This window comes from Meleagris gallopavo, chromosome 23 (genome assembly GCF_905368555.1).
Source record: "Meleagris gallopavo chromosome 23, MGAL_WU_HG_1.1, whole genome shotgun sequence".
NCBI classification, from domain to species: domain Eukaryota; kingdom Metazoa; phylum Chordata; class Aves; order Galliformes; family Phasianidae; genus Meleagris; species Meleagris gallopavo.
In genome coordinates, this window is record NC_139426.1 from 2,947,553 (window position 1) to 2,962,031 (window position 14,479).

Here is a 14,479-nt window from a genome sequence, read left to right on the forward strand (position 1 = left end):
CGGTTTCAGTCCCTTTCTACATTGCAAAGAGCATTCAAGTCCCAGCAATAATTCTGCTTTCCCAGTCCACGCTGTTCAGAACTACAGCACTGCCTCCAATCATGGTCTCAACCATAAATCAAGCAGCTCTCACAGAATTCATCATCAACCAACCAACCCTGCCGACTTCGATCCTCTTCTTGGCCCCATGGACCCTGCAATAAACAAACCTCCTCCGTTTGCACTGCCCTCTGCTCAGCCCAAGAGCCAAGTGCACCCACATTAGGCTCCTCACCCTGCCCTACGTGCAAACCAGAAATGGTGTGAGCATCATTCCAGTTCACACTGCCGTCCTCGTTGCCTCAGTTATGCACTTCATCCTTCTCCTGCGATGGGAGAACCTCACACAACCAATTCCAGCGGGTACAAATGAGGACCTCTGCCTCTCATCTTTGCTGCTGCTGCTTAGCGAGAAGTACGCTTTGCATTTCTGGCATGTTAAGGATCTCAGAATTTCAGCAGCACTGATAAGGGCCGGCCGTGCCCCTGTGAAGCAAGCAACGTTAAAGACCATTTTAACACACGAGGTCAGCCGAGACACCCAGACACGAGGCAGGTCACAAGGAACAACTTATCTCCCCGGCCAGTTTGCCTCCCAGAGCTGTGTAATGAAGGGGAAAAGGAGATTCAGCCGTGCCAGCAAGGAGGGGGAGCTGCTGGGGCTGCTCTGCGGACGGCACAACCCCCCGTGCAGCCCCAGCCAGGAGGGAGCCTCGTGCAGGAGGAGAAGCAGGGAAGCCTCTGATTAATGAAATTACAAATCAAGCCACGCTCTCTGCAAGGCCTTTCTGCTTCACTTGATGCTAACCCCGGGGACGTTGCACTTTGCTGGCACGAGCTGCTTTGCAGCAGTTTAACACAGACCGCTGGACGTGAGGATAACGCAGGGCTGAGATCTCCAAACACTGCAGCACTTCACATCCCCGACAATTCCCTTCCACGTTCACTGCCATCCAGAACACCACGAAACCTCGCACAGCTCGCTCTGAACAACAAAGAGCCACGGGAAAACAGAACAGAGCTGTCGCAAGGAACGCACAAATTTGGGGGTGAAGGAGCAGGACCGGCTCCGGCCGCTTACCTGCAGCTCCCAAGCCAACATCCACGCTGTTCCTCTTGAATTCACAGCGGCTCTGGGTCTCTGGCATAACGAGCTGGCGGCTCTGATGCAGGTTGGAGATGATAGTGGAGAGGTCGTTATCACGGCTGCAACAGAGCAGAAAAGCACCAAGTTAAGGAAATCCTATTTGCCGCCACGTAATTGATTTTCGCGTGCGGACGCCTGCGTGAGCAGCTCAGGTTCACCCCAACCTAGGGGGAGGGGGGATGGGGGAGGGGGGTTCTCCTTGGGATCCATTCCCAGATCACCCCCCCTGGTTTGGGAGAGCAAAATGCTTCCCGTAAAGGGCTGAGCGGCCGCCAGCTGTCAGCTGTGCCAGATACACACAAGGTGCGTGGGCCGCGTGGATGGAAAAACTGAACTGGAGCTCCGTCCCAGCGAGCATAGGAAACTTGAACGGAGAGAACTGATAGTTTTCTATCAGCTGCCATCCCCTTCTATCCTCAAGAAGTAAGATTTTCCATTCCGGCGCTGCTGGAACGCACGGCTGTTTGCTTGGAAACCGCTCTTCTGTTCAGAGAGAAGCCCACCGCGGATCTGCACACGTGCAGCACTCAGAGCACATGGCACAGCTCAATCTACAGAGCCCTTGGAGCACTATCTGCTCCTCTCCTTGCATCAGAATGCTGAGGAGCGGGCTGGGTCCAAACAGTTTTGGCTTCCCCCCTATGGAGAAGGACCCAAACTCAGAAAGACATTCACTGCAGCCAAGCTCTTGCAAAACACTCCTCCATAAACGGAAGAGCTGCGAGCCTCCCCTTCCCCTCCAATGCTCACCCTCCACCTTCCCAGCAGGGAGCTGCACCTCACCCATCTCCCTGCAGGAAGATGCCCACGGGGGAGTGCAGCCCCCCAGCCCTACTCACGTGCCAAGCGTGCCCGCCCGGTGCTGCCACACACAGCACATGGCCACTGCTCCCACTCTGCAGGAGATGGCCTCACCTGGGAGCAGCGGTACTGCACGCAGGGTGCATGGTCTGCACTCACCCAGCTCCCGCCTGCCCTTAAATATCCCCTTCTGATCCCCCCCTTTCCCCCCCCCAGCCCACTCTCAGCACCAGATCTGCAGCCCCGGTGCACAAGCGGGGGCTAATCTGTCGTCTAGCTGCCGGCTAATCAGATAAGTTTAGGGCAGAAAGTCTTTCTAGACAGAGGTACTTTCCGCGGGCGTCTGGCTCCAGATTTTCACAGGGTGCGGCAGACAGGAGCGGCTCTCCAACCTGCTGCTCCCCCCAGCATCCTCAGGGATGCTCAAATCCCAAAGCTGCTGAGCACCCGGTGCTTCTTCCTCCGCTAAACCCGCACGGATTCCTCCTTATGCAAGCAGGAGGCTCATGACTTAAGCGAGCCCACAGGTGAGTGGGAAGCCCGTTTCTCCTTTGCCAAGCACTTTTGGGTCTTATCCTCTTTTAGCTGCCACCTTTAAGATGCATTATGCAAATGTTTTGGCGTCTTAAGTCATTTAGGGGATTAATGTGAAGTGATTATCAGTTCTTTTTAATCATGCCAATCAATAACTGGATGTCAGGGACAGAGGACAAATGCAGATAAACGCTGCCATCAGCACAACGCTCGGGAAGGGGTGGAGGAGAGGAGTGCAGGGCGAGAGAAAAATAAGACTGTGACATCTTTGCAATGGCAGAGCATCCTGCATCCCAACGAGCACCTCTCACAGGTGAACACACCAACCTACTCCTTCCTATGGAAGGAATGGGCTTCTGCCTACACTGAAATGCAGCTGCCTTCTACGGGGAAGGAAACTGCATCAAATCTTAAGTTTTTATCCCCCAAAGCCACCTATGTTTTTAGGAGGTGTCCCATCACATTTATCAACACCCCAACGCTGGCAGGGACACCGAAGTCCTGACCCACACCCAAGCAGGGCTGATGGCCATCCCAAAAAATGCACCTTTGCCCAATGGCTCTGCAGAAGACAAAGCTGACACGGAGGTGACATTGAGGGAAAAGGCACACAGAGCAGAGCACGTAGGATCAGGCAGCTTTTAGCACATTGCACCATCCCCAGGAGCAGCTCTGCAGCACTCGTGTGTGCTGGGAGCTCACTCTGCCATCCCCTGCCTGCTCAAGATGGAAAACTTGCAGCATTTTCACCAGCAATCCTCTTAGACCTCCAATGAGCAAAGCCCAACTGACTGCTTTCATCCCAATGTCTTTTAAAAAAAATTAAGTAACAATCTAAAAGAAGCCAACCTTGAGGAAGTTTAACTTGGAACTGAATCTCAGTTCTCCAGGTGCCCCCTCTGTCCCTCTGCAGCTGGCAGAGCATCCTCCCAGCTCAGTTCTGCCCTTATACCAATCCATCCCCACTACCACCAGTCCTACACCACCAGCTCCACTTGCCATAAAACCCCCCCAAAAACGGTATTTCTCAACAAAAAGCAGCTCCTGGAAAAATTCCCCCCAGCACTCACCTCTGCCAAAAGCCAACTGCACACTGCCCAGTGCTGCACCAACCACCAGCACTGATGCACAATGAGCAGCACCTGGGCAGGGCTGGCCCACACCTGGTCCTATCACCCAGCTGACCAATGCTGGTCCTAGGGCAGCTCCCTCTGGCCAGCTGGGCCCTGATTGCTCCGTCCTGCTCACCCTGATTGCTGGTAATTTGTGCTCGTATCCTCGCCTTCATGGCTGGACTTGGTGATCTCAATGGTCTCTTCCAACCTTAACCACAGAACCACACAATCACAGACCCATTCAGGCTGGAAAAGACCACCAAGATCCCCATATCCAACGCCGACCCACGTCACAGTGAGCCTCTGTGTCACATCCCCACAGCTCCTGAGCACCCCCAGGGATGGCGACAGCCCTGGGAGCAGACTCACTCACTGCAACCTTGATGTGCACAGAACAGAGCTGCAGTGCATGCAGTCAGCACGGGACTGAAGACCCTTCCCTTGCAGGGAACGCAATCCAGTCTGCAGGATAGTAAAATGCAAAACCAGAGATACCAGTGGACAGCAGCACCTGAAACCTGGCTGCTCGTCCTGGCAAGCATTAAGGCAGCACAAGACCAGCACCGAGGCTCCCTGGAAGGAAAAATGAAACGGGTGGGAGAGCATCACCCCTACAGCTCCACTCCAGCACAGCCCTGCAGGCAGGAGCCCCACTGAGGGGATTGCAAAGGGCCACGTGGAGGATTTCCCCATCTGTACAGAAGGCTGTAATCCCCCCCAGGTGCTCACTTGCAGCCCAGCAGGGCACAGGGCTCTGCTCTCCTTTGTCTCGCTGCCTGGTGCTGCCGATGCAGGCTCCCCCCACCCATGCACAAACACACATGCACACACAATCAGATTAAAGGTCTGATCCCTTCCAGTAGCATAATATTATATTTTAAAAACCGGATTAGAGAAGGGGGCTTGAGCAAGATACACATCTCCCGAAAGGTCAAGGAGGAGACAAACAGCCTTCTGTGGGGCTGCAGGTTGCCATGGCAATACTGGGTTTGCATGGGGTTTGGGTAATTAATGCTTTAGGGCCGTGGTGACACAGGTGTTTGTGAGCAGCAGAGGTGCACGCCCTGAGCAGGACAGCCTGGGCACTTCAGCTCCATGAGCACTGCTGCAGGGAGAGGCTCTGGGCTCGCTGGGATGTTGCTCAGTGATGCTGACAGCCTCGTAACCCCTCATTGCTGGATGAGGATGCTCTGATCACAGGGTATCTGCAGGTATTCCTGCTATTTTAGCTTTGCAGTGCACTCCTAGCACGAGCAGCTTCGAGTCCACAACACTGAGCTTCACGCAGCCCTGCATCTGAGCAGTGAACCCAGCCTAGCTGAACTCCTTTTGTCACTTCCAATCACAGCTGACGTGCTGTTCCCTATCTGAACCCATCGTCCTGGTTCTGTGACATTGCACTGAGCAGCTGCACGGAGCAGGATACATTCAGGAAGGGTGGGGGTGGGAAAGGGGCAAAAAGAAGCGTGTGCTGATGGCCGAGGAAGGAATGGGGTGCTGTGCTCACTGGGATGTCACTCCTGCTAAGAGCTAAGGGGCAGGCAGCAGTGCTGGGGACATCTCTAAGGCCAACTCTGGCCAACCACAACTGCACGTGGCACAGAGCTCCACACTAAACCAACCTGAGGTCGCTGTCAGTGTCTCAGTGACGTTTACTGCTGTGCTCTGCAGAGCCTCAGAAGGGAACCATCCCACCAAACATACTGTATGCCATGCCTCTGCCTGTTCTCCACTGCAAAGAACACCCCAGGCTGCTGCAAGCTGCCATCCCATGGGAACCCTGGCCTGCCACCGGGCTCTGCCTCGCTGCCAAGAAGGAGAAGGGGCTGGGTGATTACAAAAGCTTGGGCACTTTCCAAATCCTAATGAATGGGAGCAGCAGATCCCAACTCCAGGAGCGCAGGGAAGCAGTGATGAAGGCTCTCCCTGCCCAGAAGCTCGCCGTGCATCACAGGGAAACGCAGCACTGAGACGCGCTGCCAACTAATGGCTGCAAAAATTACCTCTGGAGGAAAAGAAACCGCCGCTAATGCTCTCTGTGAAGGCTCTGGCTGCTGTGCTATGCTTAATGGCACTGCCTGGCCCTCTGTCTCCCCAGCACGGGTGGCTCTGATGAGGCTCTGTAATGGCACAGTAATGGGGCACCAGCAGTCACTCGATAGCTGCAGTGCTTCCAGGAACAGGCACTCATGAGGCTGTCAGAGCAGCTGCCTGCATGAGGAGGTGCTCCCCACGGAGCCCCAGTGCAAACAGGGAAGGATGAGTCTATCAGATTTGCTATGCACAGCCATCCTCGTGGGGGTACCAATGGATCGGGAGGAGGCTGCGGGTACCAGACATGCCACCGGCTTCTGTGAGAGACTTCTGGGAACAACAGGGTCGGTTGTTTTGAGCAACATCTGCAACAGAACCCTCTGCCCAGCAGTGCCTGTGAAGTTAAGCAGGGGAGCAGGCAAGGATGGAGGGTACCCATAGCACCCTGGGGATGCTCAGCTGCTTCTGAGCCACATTCGGGCCGGGAGCGACGCCTGCTAAATGTGTTTCACTTACGGAGATTAGCGGCGGCTGCATCTTTAGCAAGGAGAAGGATGGGGAGACTAATGGATGGAGACAATTAACCAAAAGATAAATCAGTGTCGCAGTCCTCGCAGCCAGCGGAGGCAGCCAGGCGCCCGCGGGGTCTGGGGATGGGATGCACTGCTCTGAGCGACTGCAAAGAGCGATGGCACGGAGTGGGAGGGCAGGGAAAGGGCAAAACTGGGCCAAAATTTCCATCGTTTCCAACAGTGGCTGCCTCCTGGTGCACTGCAGCCCTCCAAACAACAGCTGAAACCTCACCAAGTGTCTGCATGAGGCGGCACGTGGGCACGGGGAGAGTGGGAGGCATCGGCCAGCGAGGTGCTACAGCCAAAGAGCTACGGATGGAGCTGCTGTATGGAGGGAGCCATGCTCTCATACTGGCCTTCTGCTGATTTTCAATCGGCTGCAGGGCAAGTGGTGAGAACCAGGTCAGAAATAGATGGGTGTCCTCCAAGGGACGGGGAGCAGGGGAGCGATGCCAGGTTTGGAAGGGAGCAGAGACTCTGAGAAGTAGCACTGGGAGGAAATAAAACTGAAAAATATTTCTTTTTAAATATGTTTCACCGGCTCTCCATCCCCTTAACGATCACTCAGTAACTGCAGGGATTATATTAAATTTTACCGATCGATACCGCTGCCATAAAACTGTCCCAGCCCTCTGCCCCTCCCCTCAATAAAGAATAAAGAATCCAATATGCAGAAGGAGGGATGCAGGGCAGCATGGGTTGGGGCAGGGAGAGCCGAGCAGCATGCAGGGCTCCCCCACCCCAGCTCCTTCAGGCTCAGGGCTGTGTCTCAGCAATCCCCTGGCTCTGTGCTGTGCCATCCTCCCGTACCACTGAGTCCCTCCTGGGAGCACCAGTGATGCTGGAGAGCGTGGCTCCAAGGAAGCAGACAGCATCTGTCAGAGCTGGAGGTGCTTTGGTCGCTCTCCCCTCCTTGCTTTGCCCTCACGATGGGAGCAGAGCGGTGTCAGAGCGCAGCGTGGGGACGGGGAGGGCATGTAAATCAGTGCTGTGCAGGGGGGGCATAATGAGCTTTTTATGGAAGCCATTAAAAGGAAAACCCAGACTGGTCTATAAATACTGTTGCATCATTACAGCTGCGAGAAACAACCTTATGTAACAGCACAGCTACACAGCGCTGGGACTGGGGGGAAATAACAGCCCTGAGCTCTCTCTTGTTGGTAGTTCAGATTTTTCTACCCCCAAACTAAAACTGATCACCCATTTCCAAAGCAATGTGCACACGGCAGCCCTTGAAGAAAACATATCTCCTGCAAGCAGGTAGAACACAGACCCTCCACCTCCAAACCCTGCGCGCATCCAGCAAAGTGGATCCCTAAGAGACAACAGATCCTCTGCTGCTCCTTATCAACGTGCCAGCTTTCCTATTTGGCAAAGAAAAAGGGCCCTTCCTACTGCTGGAGGTGCTCCCCACCTTCCAGCCCAACAGAGCTACTGCAGGATGAGCAGCACTGCATGGACACTTTCCCATCCAGCAGTGCCCTGGCATGGCCTTGCAGTGCCAGGCAAGGTCAGTGCCAGCACCAGGGGAAAGCCTGGGGCTCCTGAGTCAGCAGGGAAAGCTCTGCCCCCTCCCTGCTTATCAGCTGGAATGGCAGCATCCTGCTGATGGACACCTTCCCAGCTGGCAGGCGCTGGCCGTGGCAGGCAGAGCAGGATCAGCCCTAAAGCTGGGCGCAGCAGGATTTGGGTCAAGGATTTGGAGGCCGCGATCAGGCGACTCGAAAAGGAGTGGGTGGGGGTGGGGGGCACTTTGTAGCTGTGAAACAATAAGCAGCTGAGCTGCTGCCAGCCCACGGCACTGTGCCATCACACGGGAAGATCAGCCCTGGGCAAAGGAGCTGCTCCTGCACACCTCCTGCACACCTCTCCCATCCCCATCACCAGCAAAGCACTGGGGAGGCTTGGGAATGCCTTCTGGCTCCCAGTCCTCATTTCTACAGTTCCAACTTTTCCCACAGGTTGCAAAGCCCCAGAGCTGGCACTGACCTGGAGATCAGTGTTTGTAGCTTGCCATGTGCCCAACAGCACCGTGCAGCACCAGGTGGGCATGGGGCTACCTGTGCACACAACTCAGTGCTAACAGTGTATCCACGGCCATAGGACCACGCTGTACCCCAGGAGATCTTGCACCCTATGCACAAGATACGAGCAAGATTTCCAGCAAGCCAAGCTCAGAGCACAGCTGCCCCTCTTTCCATGGATCCCTTGGGTACATCTATATTGCTTCCAGTCTTCAAAACCAATTAAAAAAACAAATCCAGCCTCGCTCTGTCCTCATCAGACATCAACCCTGACCTGCCCTGCTGGAATCTTCTCCTTCCAAGGAGATGTCACCCATCAGACAGGGGCAACGTGTCCCTGTTGGCCACAGGTGTCCCCATTCAAAGCAGGGAGTTGGACCAGATGGCCTTTAATGGCCCCTTCCAACTCCAACCTTCTACAGCTCTGTGATGACAGAAGGGAAGGGAAAGACAAGGGAACAGAAGCAAGAGGGAAGGGAGGGAGTTTCAGACACCTGCAGATCCCAAGCCAGCTCACACAGAACTAATTCTCCCTCCAGACTTATCTTGGGGAAAAAAAAAATCATCTTGCAATGTCCTGAGCAAAATGCTCATAAAATTTCATTAATGTTCATGACAGTTCATAAAAATGATCAGTAGAGCTGGCAACTCCAAAATGAGCTGGAAATAAGTTTAAAGATGTTTTTATTGTAATCCTGCTTCGTCGTTCAGCCCATAAATAAAAAGAAGATGGAACTACACCACACTGAAGCTGGACTGGAGATGGGGAAAAGATGAAGCACTGCGATGAAGCACAAGCCCAGCCCATTGCTAAGGGCACCTCATGCTGACAGACAGCTGTGACACGTGCCACAAAAGCACTCAGCACTGGGATGCCTGCATGGCATGCTGCGAGCCTCAGATTTCTCCTCCAGTTGCAGTGATGCTGCTGAGTTTGATGACCTATCAGGCAGACCCAGAGCATCTCACAGAATCATGAAGGTTGGAAAAGACCTCCGAGATCCCCAAATCCAACCCCAACCCACCCCAGCTGAGCGTGTCCCACAGTGCCACATCTCCACACTGAGCACCTCCAGAGATGGTGATCCCTCCTCCCTGGGCAGCTGTGCCAACGCATCACCACTTTTTCAGGGAAGAAATACTTCCTACTGTCCAACCTGCATGTCCCCTGGCACAACTTAAGGCCATCACCTCTCACCCTGAACACCACAATTGCAACCCCGGAGCCAAAAATCCCTGTGCAACAGTACAGAGGGCATGGTGACCTCAGAGAGAGAGACACAATGCGTAACAGAAATGGGGAAAACCTCACCCACCATCAATGCCCTCACCCACCATCAGTGCCCTTCCTGCTCCTCCACCTGCAGCCTGCACGTGAGACCCCATCCAGACCTGCGTGCAGCATGAGGATTACAGGAGTGATGCAGAACCCAGCACCCCAGGCTGGCAACAAGCCTGCAGGTTGGTTACAATTCTTATTAGCAGAGATGTGTGCCCAAATACACCATGCCTCGTCCCTTGAAAGCCCCCCGACTCCCACCTTTGGTGCATGCAGCAGTAGGGCAGGATGGGCTCAGAGCCTTTTTCCCCAGCAGCCCATCTCCATGGCCCTGCCACAAGCACTATAGCACCCATACATCTCTGCTCCCAACATCCATCACACCCCGATCGATCCCTCCTGACCGCAGCCTGCAGCTCACCTTGGCTGCAAATAAAGGAAGTTTTGCTAGCAGAGCAGGCAGAATGCAGCTGGGGGAGAGGCTCATGCACTTCCCAGCTATTCTGAGCCAGCTGCGTTTACACATCCCAGCAACCATCTCTATTTTGCCCTCCTTTCCATACACAGACCTCAGCGTCCACCTGCTCCAGGTGATGCATCCCTCCCACCTCCCAGAGCCGCACCATCTCTTCGTTTCCCCACCCACCACCTCCCAGGGCCTTGCCGTGCTTCCACGCAAACCCTTTGCTCAGTCCCCTCATTTACCACAAACACCCACCCCATCACTCACTCCGCATCAGCCTCCCACGCTGGATCTCCACCCTTCTCCCTTCCAAAGCCCTTCCAAAAGCTCAGCTCCTTGCCAGACCCAAGTCACACTCAGCCTCACCCCTCAGCCAAGCAGCTGCTGCCTGCATATGAGTGCAGGGAAGGGCTCAACGCTCCTCTGCCTTCAGCACCAGGCAGCCCAGAGGTCCCAGTTTTCCTCCTTACAGCTTTTTTGGCAGCTCTGATTTGCACCACAATCAATGGGCTTATCCTGCTGACACGCACAGCACTCCCTGAAGCCTTGGACTCATCCGGATGCCGCGTTCCAACACTACTGAGTCATGGACAAACAGAGATGTTTTGCTCAGCCAATAAAAAGGACGTGTTGCTGACATGCAGCTGGTGCAATGGATGGAAGGCCTCTTTAAATATCCCAAATTCTGCTCATTTTCTCAATTCATTAAGCTGCCTGCTCTGAGCAGGATGAAATATTAAAACACTCAGATGAGCGATCTCAAATGGGTGATAAGGCACAAGTTCAGACAATGAGTGGTGGGAGCTGATGAGCTGCAGGAATGGCTCACAGATCCCACGTACGAAGGGCGAGACTGACTTAAATATGAAACCTCCTGATTTCCCAATAGGGTGTGAAGAGGGCGGTCAGAAACTTACTCCAGCAATGTGCCCTTGGAGCTGTGGTTTGACATGCAATCTAAAAGCAGAAGGACATCACTGTATGCATCAAGCACGCTCCCTAAAAGCAGCAGCCCGGCATCATGCATCCATGCCAACAGCACAGGAATCCCTTGGTTGGGTTGTTCCACATGAGATCCCTTGCACCTGGACACACAACACTGCATCCTGCTGCAAGGAAATGACTGCTTCTCTGAATCTGTGCAGGTATGTGAATGGTGTTCTCCCCCATTCCCACCCCAACAGCCCCACGAAGCGTTCTGTCAATGACCACCAAAGCAAAAAGCTAACGAAAGAATGGTGAAATGATTCTTTGAGATGAAAGACCCCTTTTCAGCAGGCCAATGGAAACAGATCTTCTCCTCCCTGCTCATCCATCTGAGCACACACGTGTGTCAGAATCTGCACAAGCGAGACCAGAGGGTAAGACCAGACCCACAGGGAGGAGAGAAGCAAAGGGAAGTCCTGAGGATCCCTCACTCACTCACCTACATATGGCCCATGGAACCCAGGGAGACCACCAGCAGCTCCCAAAGCTGATCTCCACCGGTGCCTCCAGCCACAGAATGACTTTCTTTCCCTCCTGCCCATCCCTTGGAGATGTTTAGATACACAAAAAGAGGACGGTTAAGCCAAGCAGCCTGAGGCACGTCCTGCTGCCATGCAAAGCCCTCACAAAGCAGCTGGTGGAACATGAGGCTTGGAATGGCAACTCAGCAGCTCTTCCCACTGCATCTCAGTGTCTACATGCTCTGTCTTCACGTGGATGCTTCGTGGGGCTCAAACCCATCAAAGCAGAGGTGCCCATGTTCTTCTATGCAAGTGGAGGCTGAGCTCCTTGGCTGAATCTTCCCAACTCTCTGCTCTTCTTTCTGACACAGAATGCCCTTGTTGTTATCTATCAGCTACATGGATTTGGCGTGGCTTTACTTTACTTCTCATCTTCCAGCGAAACCAAAGAACACATCCCTTTACTCGGGCAGCTTTTGTCCCGGATCAAACAGGCACTGTTTGATGAACACGCTGCACTCACCCACCTGGAACAGCCATCCCTGCCAGCACCAGGAGCTTCCTTGTACTTAGCACCTCTGCTTTCAGGAAGCACGTCCTGGTGCAGAGCTCTACCAGTCATAAAGGTGAGAGCTCTTTGTGTGCTCTGCCACGACGAGGATGAAACCATTCCTGCAAGCAGCCAACATCCTGAAGCCATGGCAGAAATAACCCCAAACTCGGGCCAAACTCAGCCCTACGTGACACAGAAGCCCCCCCCGTATGGACCTACAAAGCACACAGCAGGCTGCCACGGGGATCTTTTCCATTCTGCAGCACACAGTCAGCTTCCCAGCAGTGTGAGTGGCAGCTGCAGCTCTGCGGGGTTCTATCTCCCCATTGCCATCTGCCCCACTTCAATCAGTGGGGCACAGCTCACTGCCAGCACTGCAGCTCCCTGGAGCTGTCTGCTCCTCCTGCTCTAAGCTGCAGGCTTTATCTGCTCACAGCCAGCTCCTCTAGCAGCAGGCTGAAGGCTGCAGGGTGCTGTGGGTCACATCTGCCTCCCAGCTGCCGAACGCCTCTCCTGACCTCTCAGTCCCTCCTCCTTCAGGTCTTCCAGATTAGAAGGCAAAAGCTTGCAGAAAAGAGACATAAAGGAAGAGATAACTAAGCAAACAGGCAGCACAGAGCTGTCCTGCATCAGCCCGTGGTGGGATGCCCCACTGACAGCACTGCACGACACAGCAGCACCTGTACTGAGCCAGGAGCAGCCTCGACACGCTCAGAACCTTTTGCTTTTCCATCTCTCCTGCTCCTTTTCTCTCCCTGTATCACCTGATGGGCTACACCAGTGCACTGCCTTTCCTCCCAACCCATTCCCCAAACATTTTTCCTTCTGCTTCTCCCACCTGCCAGGATTTGTTTCATTTCTCCTCCTTCCTGACCAACCCACCCCATTCCAAACCCACTCCAAACCTGACCAACCCACCCCATTCCACCACTTCCCATTAAGACCACAGCTGCACAGCACTGACCGCAGCCACACTGCTTCACTCAGCCCTGCCTGCAAGGCTCTGTGCCAGGGCTGGACTTACAGGGAAGCCCAACGTGTCGGTCTGATGGCACCATACCACGCACAAGAGACACTCCTGGACTAAAACACACTCTAACAGGTTAGTGCCCACCCAGAGCTGCATGGCTGCATGCTGGTAGCACACACTGCCTCCTATCTATTCCTCGCTCCCCATCTGCAGCTGAGCCACCGCAGCTCGCTGCCACCAGCAGGAGGGCAGAGTGCAGGGAATGGGCTGCAACCCCGTGCTCACTATCCCACAACCTGGCATGCTCATCTAGAACACGCTTCAGCTAGCTATGTGAGGAGTAATATATCCGTGTAAGCGAATTCTAGCTTTAAAATGCAATTTTAAAGGAAGGGAGCTGCAAACAAAGGCTGAAAGCTAGTGTTAACTTCAAAGCTTGACAGGGATGGGAGAAAAGCACCTGGCAGCACAAGGACAGATCCTAATCTCCCCTCTCAGGACAATTCCCCTACCTCGAGCTTTGGGTTTTCCGCAGGCAGAACGCCTTGTACCCAATTACATGTCTTTATCCAGGGCAAGACTGACAGCAATTCCACAGTGGCTAAAGCCAACGAATCCAGGCATTTTCTGGCAGCTAGGAAAGGAAGATCAAAGCCAAGCCCATGACAGGTAAATTAGGATGGCAGCTCTCACAGCTGCTTGACTTCATGCAGCACGGAGGCTGCAGGTCCCACGTCCTGCCATGGGTTGGGGACGACCAGCCCAACTGCTGGGGGATGAGCTCTGCACATCACTGAGACCCTTCTGCCACGGCCTGGGCAGGGGAAAGCTAAACCAAGGCAGCAAGCAGGCAGAGGGAGCACAGGAAATGTGCCTGCTGTCATAAAAACCAGAGCCCTGTTTTACACCATGCATTTGAGGTTCAGAAATATTCATTTTTGAAGACAGGGATTCTGATTTCCGGAGGTGTTTGCACCCTGAGCCGTGGCTGTGTTGAACTGCAGCATCGTTGCTCAGCTGGCTATTAATTAGGGCTCGTGTCAGCGCTTCCATTACAAACCTCTGCCTTTTAGGGGTTTATAACTCAGCCATAAAACTTTGCTCTAGGCTGAAATTAATCATGAAAGGGTCCGCCTGGAAGGAATCCATTCTTTTCTATTTTAGAGTCCCAAAAGCTTACGGCCACAAAACAGGGATTTTACTCTGAGGACCGGTGCACAAAAGAAGCCCTTCAGCTGTTTTTTTACAGGAGCACTGGGTGAGATGTGCCTCCTAGACTGGCTCCGAGACGCCTCCTGGTTGGGGTGGAGGTTTTATATGCTGAATGTTGTAAATTTTAGGAATTATAGAGTTTTATGTTCCAGGGCCAAAGTCGGTGCTTACCTAATCACCAGTGAATCCCTCTGCCCCACCGGAGCGTGACTCAGTTCATGTTTCCCACCATTCCCTCCCCATTTCCTCCACTGAGCCACTTGGGGGAACCGAGACTTAATTCCCACC

General features: G+C 53.9%; 1 protein-coding gene across 7 annotated transcripts in view; it reads right to left on the reverse strand.

The window, feature by feature from the left end:
• The window catches only part of SAMD11 (sterile alpha motif domain containing 11), a 75,450-nt gene that overhangs the window by 21,310 nt on the left and 39,661 nt on the right, over nt 1-14,479 (reverse strand). For all 7 annotated transcript variants that reach the window (XM_085242313.1, XM_085242310.1, XM_085242311.1 and 4 more), the window contains one exon: nt 1,121-1,245. In XM_085242313.1, coding sequence (XP_085098439.1) covers nt 1,121-1,245 — 125 coding nt within the window. The remainder of the gene's footprint in view (nt 1-1,120; nt 1,246-14,479) is intronic.